Raw genomic sequence first — 9,414 nt, 5'->3', positions numbered from 1 at the left:
ACTGCTTGAAACAGACAGTTTTGGACAGTTGTGGACATTTACACCTTCAGCCTTCAATATAGCCTGCATATTAAAGGAATATTCCAGATTCAGTACAAGTTACGCTCAATCGACAGCACTGTTGTTCATGATGTTGATCACCACAAAATGAATTTTGACTATCCATTTCTTAAAAAAAAAAAAAATCCAAATTCTGGTTTACATTGAGGCATTTACTATGGAAATGGAGGGGGGAGATTTGTAAATGTCAAAAAACTCTTTGTCTCAAATGTCTCAAAAGTATGAGCACAAGATGTATATAAAAAATATTTTTTTCTTTTTGAAGTGCTTTTATAAAATAATGTCAGATTTTAAATTTGCTGCTATTTAATCAAATAAATATATGCGCTGCGTGTTTAAAGGTGTAGCGCAACACTGTGTTCTCTTAGATGTCAGCAGCTAATAATAACAATAATAATCTCAGTCATATTGATTTATAATCACACAATTTTGGGAAAAATTGCACAGCCCTGCAAACAAGCTATTTTTAGAGATTTTTATCAAAAAAAAAAAAAAATCGCAATTATATAATTATATTTTTTATCCAAATCGTGAATCCCTACTGCCAATTGAGCGTAACGTATTGAACCCAAAATGTTCATTAGCTCCCTCTGACTCACTTCCTGGTGGCTTCACGGCTCGGTTCCTCCAGGTCCCTGTGGACTTTGCTCACAAAGAGGTGTATTCTGGGCAAATGTGACATGTCTCTGTGAAGCCTCAGCTTAGCAGCTGTGTTATTCTTCAACACCACTGTTTACACTCCCATGGACCTCCAATGCAATAGCCGAGAAGGAATGCTTATTGCGCTGTGATCCAGGGTCGAGGTGGTGGGTGGTTGAGCTTAATTGATCCACCAGCCGCTGGTAGCCAAAGACACGCTAACAACACAAACACGCCCGATCGCTATTGTATTGACATAAGCTTGACGTCTCATGGATCGGACCGCTGGGTCGAGGTGCTACCCGCAGACAGCGCGCCAGTTTCGTAAGCGAGCCGTGTTTGTGATCCGTTACATTGGGTATCTTCTTTCAGAGGGAACTGGTCCCCTGGGTCAAATAAGGCCGGATATCCACATACAGGTCAGCGAATAGGCAGGAGGGATTGAAGGATAAACAGTACAGCCTCTCTGCCACATGCTGATGGGCCGCACCACTGGGTGGAGGAAGTACAGTCGAAAACTGATCATTTTTTTTCTCTGATGCAGTGAAATGATAGCGACTGGGATACCATTCTGCATTTGTGGGTTTCTCCACGTTGAGCTCATTCAGCTCCGCTGTGGCAGGAACAAAACCGTCATTCGTTTTAGTACATTAAAGTTTATTGTTCTGTTGCTGTTGCTCTTTCCAATGGTCCGTAGTGGGATTTCAAAATATCTCTTTTTCTCTCTCCCCTTCCTCCATTCCCCTCTCTCTCTTTTTCCATCACAGCGGTGGCCGTCACAGTCGAGGTTATTAGGGCCTGAAAGCTCAATGTCTATGTTAAATCTCTATACGTCTCCATCGCTGCCCAACATCTCCCTGGGTCTCCCGGCTGCCTCCTCTCCCATCAGTGTAAGTCAAGTAACCTTTTTTATATAGCACTTTATGTAATACAGATTGTTTCAAAACAGCTTTACAGTTATACAGTAATAATACAGTAATAATAGGAAAATTATGCATTTTGGCTGTTGTTCAGCTGAGGTCAGTTCAGTTTTGATTCAGTTCAGTTGTAAAGATCTTCAATTATTAAATTAGTTCATTTCATCTATAAAGCAAGTGAAATAATGACATGCGCATCCTCTTTCATAACTTCCTCCGTTAAGACCTGTTCACACTGAGTCTAGATTTTCGGCATGAACAACATAACACACTGAATTAGATTGCAATGAGTACAGAAGAAGTGCATGTGTGTGCATATATATATATATATATATATATATATATATATATATATATACACACACACACATATGTGTATATATATATATATATATATATATACACACACACACACACACACACACACACACACATATATATATATATATATGTGTGTGTGTGTGTGTGTGTATGTATATATATATATATATATATATATATGTATATATATATATATATACATGAGATAAAGTGAAGATATAGTTTATATATATATATAGTTTGAGTATATATATATTATATCACTTGATGCTGAGCGGTATCAAGTCTATTCAAAATAACCATGAAACTTATGTGCAAAACTACATATTTCTAATATTTTATGAAATACAATAGAATGATTAATAAATCACATTTTTAATTTGAATGTCTCTTTTAAACTCTTGTCAACAAAACTGATTAACTTCTAATTCGTTTTATGTGGATGTTTACGCTGATAAACGAGGGGAAATGTAGTTTATGGCCTTGGCTCAGCTGCATATTGCTTTGACTGTTGAAAGACTAGCCATCACTGGCTGACTGGATGATATGTGTAGCCTCAGGGTGCTGGCCTTTGACCTTGGGGGATTTTATAGGCCTTAGATAAATATTGTGCTTAAGTGTCTGGTGTCAGTTGCACTCCAGCCCTCCCCATTCACCTCATCCATTACTGCTGTTTAAAGTCCAGCCAAACCAGGATAATTAAATGTAGCTCCAAATAATCTTCACTTAATTTGCAGTTTAAGTATCTTATTGCTCTTTACCTAGAAAATTAAATAAACCTGAATAAATTTGTCTGTATTTGGCTAATGCTATATTCAAGACCCTTCAACATAATCTCTTGTTTATCATAGCACACATTGAGGTTTGAATCAGTATATTCAAAACTTTTGCAAGTGATTCACCAAGAGGGCGAACAATAGACAATATCCTCTCTATCACCTGTCAGGCTGCTTTAGGACTTCAGGAGAAGCATGTTGAGGCTGGGGGTGTATCAGCGGTCATTCAGGGTTTGCCCACGCACCTTCTGGGTCCAGTTCCCCTGTCTGTTGCGATGGAGACCAAAGTGAGCAGCAGCCACCAAGCTCTCCTGCAGCACCTCCTCCAGAAGGAACAACTTCGCCACCAAAAGATCCTCTCTACTGGTGAGAACATACAGGATTCTTCAGAATACTTCAGAACTCTCTATTCTCGTTCAATAGAGTATAATACATTTTATTTCAACGGCTTTCACATGGCAATGTACAGTCCCCCTGGAACAACATGGGGTTAAGTGCCTTGATCAGCAGCACAACATTGGTTGCTCAAGATTGTCCCTTGTGGGGTGTGAACCTGTAACCTTTCAGCTTGTGGCCTAAAGTTTTTTTTTTTTTCTTTTAAAGGAACAGTTCACCCAAAAATTATGATTTTGACATCAACCCTTACACGCATACCTTAGGTCGACCTAGGACATCTTTCACTACCTTTCCAGTTCCCCTCATTCATTTTTTATAGTTATACATCAACCTTCTTAGTATTCCTAAATCTATTCATTATAAACACATTATAAACAATATAACATTGTCTATATACATTTTGTTCCATAGGTCAAAGTCCTGTGCATCCCCCTTCTCCGCTGGCCATGATGGAAAGCTCTCCAAGCAGCACCCGACCCAAACTGCCTCGTCACCGGCCCTTAAACCGCACCCAATCTGCTCCGCTGCCCCAGAGCACACTAGCTCAACTTGTGATTCAGCAGCAACATCAGAACTTCCTGGAGAAGCAGAAACAGTACCAGCAACAGATCCACATCAACAAGGTACAGTCATTTTGCCAACTGTCAGTGCAGCAATGATTTCAAGGTGTTTTCACACCTGGCTCGTTTTGAGCATTTTTTCTCAAAATCTGAGATCGGTCTTGGTTCGTTTAGGCAAATATGACCATGGCAATCGCACTTGGACCCACATCAAAACAACCCAGACAGGAACATAGTGTCTGCCCAGATCCGGCCCACATCTGGCACGTGAAATCCATGTGTACCAGATGTGGGCCGGATCTGGGCCGACACTATGTTGCTGTCTGGGAATCGGCCCGAGATGGCCTGAACAGGGTGGTTTCAGCCTGAAAAAGCAATCCAACCCAATGGACCAACGAACCAAGCTATATGAAAATTCATAATGGGAAATGCATTAGCCTATGTAAAAAGCAGCAGTTACTGTGGGAATGAAGGCTTATATACACATTCATAAAAGTGTGTGTATACATTTTTATGAAAATAAAGCCACAAAACGCACATAAATTCACATAAATCCCAGAACATAAACAAGTGCAGAGGACAGTTGGTCTCACATGTGACTAGCATCAACACACTTTGGTTTGCTTTGATGTTGCCTTGTGAACCGAACCAAGAAGTAAATGCAACATTTGAACAATTTAAGTCTCTGTTTCAGAGCAAAGCAAATGATCTAAAGGTCTAAAAACGCTCTCAGTGCTGTCATGGGAAGATGAGGATGAAGCTGAATGATTATATTGTCATCATAAAACACATTTACCTTGAAATACCATTCAGTTCACATGGGAACTAAAGTTGGACAGCCCATCTCCATTATGTGAGGGGAAAAACATGTACTGGGTTCAGAAGCGGCATTTGAATTAGCATAGCTTAAGGCATCAGTTGCATGCTAACACCACAAAATTGCATAGGGACAAGTTCAAATGGGCACCAAAGTCGATAGAATACATACTTTTGTTCCCTTGTGGAAATATTTGTGTTTCTGTGCACCAGCAGCCGTGACCTGGCCATCCGTTTAAGTGCAATTATTCTGCCGCGCATGCAAGGTTAGCGACACGGGAGGCTCGCGCTGTGAAAGACTCCATTGTTAGCGGGAGCTTGCAGATTGATCTGCCTTATTATTGCTGAGAGTGCTATGGGAAATTCAAGGTTACATGTGCAATTTTCAGACATGAAGATCAAAAGTACCTAGAGAGCACTTGTTTTGCCTATTTATTGTTATGGCCTCAGTCACCAGGGGCATGTAAAAAAAAAAAAAAACAGAAGTCTGGTCTGGGTCACGAATGACTGGTATAGTTGCATGAATGTAGTTTGAAAGTTGCTAACTGATTTGGTTTTCATGTTTAAATGATGTGAAACTAGCAAATCATGTTTAAATAGAAAATTAGTTAAATGCAGAGTGCAGCTGTTTTTTTTTATATATATAGTTTCAAACGGGTTCTTAGAAATGTAGGCCTATTTCAAATCATGTTGGTGTCATGAATTTGAAAAACTTTTATACCATTTTCAAGAAAACTTTGTTTAATGACTGTAAAAATGCCATGAGGTCTTAACCATCAAGTAAAAACTTATCCCTTCACATTGAATATATGTGCACTGCACACATCTTAATCATTACAACCCCTGGCAAAAATTAAAATTATGGAATCACCACACTTAGAGGATGTTCACCCAGCTTTTTAATTCATAGCAGACAAGCAAATCACAGATATGATACAAAAAAAGGCTTAGAGGAAAAAAAAGTGTTTTTCAAGGTAAATAGTTTATTTTACAAATATCATGAATTAATAATCACTCATACATGTCATTCATTTTTTGAGGCTGTTGGCCACCTGATATTTTACAGCCTAAACTAAATTTGCCTTGCCACAAAAAGTTCAATTTGATATTGTTGGAGACATGTATAATATAATGTTTGGGTTTGGTTGCACCACATGACTTGTTGATTTGGCTAATTTTTTTTTTTTCAAATATTATTACGATTATATTTTCAAAGGTATAATAATAAAAGATTATGCCAAGCTACATTCATTTTCATTTTCAAAATTATTTTTATTTAATTTTTTTTTTTTAATTATTATTATGATATCAGGAAAGTTGTATCACCTTGACATTTTTAACTTGATGCCCCCAAAAATATCAAAATAAATTATAGAAGAGGTGTATATAAGTCATACAGTATATTAATTTAACTTAATTAATAGATCCTTTAAAAAAAGACAGAGAAAATAAGTGTAATTTAATTGATCCTGTTATTTTCAGTTTTTACCATAAAACTGGCTGGAAGCAACTGAAGAGTAAATAATCTCTCTTTGGACGGTCTGTAAACAGATGTAGCTAGAAGTAAATGATTTCTGAGGGAAATGAGGTCATGAATGCTGTGAAATCAGGGATTAGCTCTCTGGCTTAATAACTGAATGTTTTTACATGTGCTAAATAGGGCACCTGTGTAATTTTACATCCAGCTTTAGTAGGAGATATAAAAAGTATGTTGCTAATTCCCGGACACAATGACTATATTTACTTGACGTAGGCTATATTTACATGAGGTTTAGATTCCTCCTCACTTTTTAGCTGTTGTGTATGAGTTCCACTTCTGGTAAATGACACTGTTTGTGTAAATCACTCATCGCTGACAGAACCTCCAGTAACAATAAACCGTGTTTCTCTCTTCCTTAGATGCTATCGAAATCCATCGAGCAGCTCCGTCAGCCGAACGTCCACCTGCAGGAGTCCGAGGAGGAAGAGGGAGAGGATTTACACGACCATCCCATGCAGCAGGACAGCTCGCCCTCTGGTGGTGTCATCAGGAGGCACAGTCCCGACAGCAACCGCAGCTCCGGATCACCCATCGAGCCACTGGACACTCATCCTGGGGTCATCCGGGTCAAGGAGGAGCCCGAAGCCAGCGATGACGAGACAATGGCCACTCAGAGCCTGGCTGACAGGCAGAGCTCCTACATTCACCAGGTGAACGGGAGGATGGTGATACAGGCCATGATATGAAACGACAGATACGTCTGCACACGAAGGCACAGGCTGACACACACGCGACATGCTTACACGACACAGAGCCATTGCTTTGGGAGCTCTCATTCGTGAACTTGTGAAGTGATCTGTATTGTACGTTGTATGTTTTGTACATAATTGAATAAGATGAGAATTTTAGCCCACTTGGTCTTTTAAATGCTAAGAAGCAATTCTTGATTGTTTGTTGAAATAATAATTTAAGAGATCCTTTCTACTTTCTATCCGCCCTTTGAAAAAACTGCAACTCAAAGCCCTTGTAGGATATTTCTGTGATTTTTTTTCCCATGGCACTATGGATTTTTTATAGATCTTACTTTGCTTTATATGAATGTTATTATAAAGATATGTTACAGTACGTAAGAGTAAGCTTATTGTTTGCTGAAAGACTTACAGATAGTCTGAGGACAAAGTCGGTAAACGTAAAATGCACAAAACAACAACAACGAAATTAAAGGAATAAAGGAATATTCCGGATTCAGTACAAATTATGATTAATTGACAGCACTTGTGGTATATATTTGACTCTCATTTTCTTAAAAATTAAAAAAAGGTAAAACATTTTTATCTGAAGATTCAGTAATAATATAATATAATACCATAATTGTATGTAAATGGTAAATATTCTTCTATTGAAACTAGTGTATTATTTGAGCTGTAAAGTTCATTTTAGTTAGAAAGCAAATTTTCACACTAAAACAAGCATATTGTTTACACCTTGTGGTTATACTAATAAAACTGTGAGCTTTTTATTAGATTGGCCCCATTCTTTTTTTTTGTAATCAATACTTTGCCAATAACTTTAACTGAACTTAACTTGCATTGAACCTGGAATATTCCTTTAACAGCTGGAACACGATCTGGAAAGCTCTAGAATGACATTCTGTGTTCCTTGTTCTCCTGTGGCCCGAACCGAAGGCACTCTGCTCCTTGCTGAATTTTCAGAGGGAGAGAGTTGTAGAGGAAATGCCTGGTGGAAGCCAGGAATCAGAATGATTCATGAGCGCAGGAATGCTGGGAGAGGACAACTCCATGCTGAAGTCAGAGGGCCCAGCAGTGAGCTCTGATTTACTGTTGAGGCAAATTACAAAGTGAGTGAGGAGACGGCGGGGGGAGCCCCCTTTTAAAACCAATCATTTCCTCTGTATTCCCACGTGATGTGTTTACCACGACACGCAGGCTTGATGTTTCTTCGGTAGAAAAAAAAGAAGGTAATTGTTCTGTTCTTTCCTGAGGCATTCGTTGGCCGTCTTTCTTCATGAAGTGCTCAGATCAACTTGCGTGATCAAGAAACTATTGTCATTTTTTGTTAGCGAGCCATCTTTCCTGTATTCCTCTTTTTTTATTTCAAGCTTTTGGTGTGAAATTATGTTTTGTGAATGAAAAACAACAAAAAAACAACTTAAAGAGGAAAACGTGTTTAATTGATGTGAGCCATCACTATGTCTACAAATAGCCTGTGAGTCAACCTGAGCTGGCCTGTTTCATTCCTGTTGTCTTTTCCACTGGATGTTAATAAGAACTGTCCGCTAACGATAGAATGTCACATATAGTTTGTAACCGTACGTGTTTCCCGTCTGTCACAGATCACCTTTTATAAATAAAGTTCTTTTCCATCCTGTACTTCTCTGGACAATCTTTTCAATGAAGATGTTGATGAGTGAATTTCCAAAAATAAACCGAATTGGAGTGTAAAATGCAGTCGCTCCCTAACAAACTTTCCCACACTCAGCCAGAGTCCGGCTTCTGATTCTAAGGGCAATCCAGAGGTTTTAGTCTCTGACTTTGAAGGCTTTCGGAACGAGGCTTTGAAGTGAACATGAGAGGTTCCCTAAGTCTGCATTAAAGACGTTAAGATAAAGTGAACCTCAAGACGATGATATATAACCTGGGTTAAAGCGACCAGGTCAAGTTTAACCAATTATGCAAGGTAGGCTTAGCCGGAGCCCGGACAATTCCCAGTCTGAACTAGTGATCCAACTGCAGTGTGCCACCTGTAAATAGTCAAAATTCTATGTATAAATGCATAATTGCCTGCATATTAATCTGGGGTAGGTGAAAGTATTTCATTATTCAACAATGTAGCTTTTTTTCCTGTCACTATAAATTTGAATGATCCATCTGGATCAACATGGTCAACAAGCATCAACATGGTTTAGTTTGTGTTAATGTATCATATAACTGAATGAATGTAGGAATGATTGACTGTAATAGGATGTTAAAAAGCCACTTTTTGAAACTTTTTACAGTGCGATGGACAGAAAATGCCACGTCTAGTATTCCTAGTATCTAACAACTCCACAATGGACTGGCATGGAAACGTGAGACGATGAAATCAGATGTGTGTGTGTGTTTTTGTGGTCCTTTCCATTTGCCTTGACCAAACTCAAGGTGTGATACAAGACTGCTGAGACTATCCTGGCAGCCAGTAAAGGAAACAGCGTTTCTTTTCAAGAAAGAGTTATAAAACGCCCACCCGGGATCCAAATTTATATCGAATAAAAAAGGAGTGTGAACTGTAAAGGCTCCTCTCTGGTGTGGAATCATTTATTTTGGAGACACGTCCATGCCCAGTTCTCTAGGGCCTGGTGTTGGTGTTATTTTTTGCTGCCTGTCAAACCAAATGTACATGGTGTGCCGTTCAATTATTCGGCTGCTTCCAAGTTGGCCGACTGTGATTGA

General features: G+C 38.8%; 1 protein-coding gene across 2 annotated transcripts in view; it reads left to right on the top strand.

Moving 5' to 3' along the window:
- Positions 1 to 8,355, top strand: part of hdac9b (histone deacetylase 9b) — a 28,713-nt gene extending 20,358 nt beyond the window's left edge. For both annotated transcript variants that reach the window (XM_081388292.1, XM_081388293.1), the window contains exons 8-12: positions 1,467 to 1,589; positions 2,884 to 3,079; positions 3,521 to 3,732; positions 6,385 to 6,675; positions 7,581 to 8,355. In XM_081388292.1, the coding sequence (XP_081244418.1) occupies positions 1,467 to 1,589; positions 2,884 to 3,079; positions 3,521 to 3,732; positions 6,385 to 6,675; positions 7,581 to 7,799 (1,041 nt within the window). In that variant the 3' untranslated portion in view covers positions 7,800 to 8,355. The remainder of the gene's footprint in view (positions 1 to 1,466; positions 1,590 to 2,883; positions 3,080 to 3,520; positions 3,733 to 6,384; positions 6,676 to 7,580) is intronic.
- Positions 8,356 to 9,414: the final 1,059 nt, after the last annotated feature.

The sequence above is a fragment of the Scardinius erythrophthalmus genome, assembly GCF_964197995.2.
Source record: "Scardinius erythrophthalmus genome assembly, chromosome: 16".
NCBI lineage: Eukaryota > Metazoa > Chordata > Actinopteri > Cypriniformes > Leuciscidae > Scardinius > Scardinius erythrophthalmus.
This window is presented reverse-complemented; position numbering and strand designations above follow the sequence as displayed.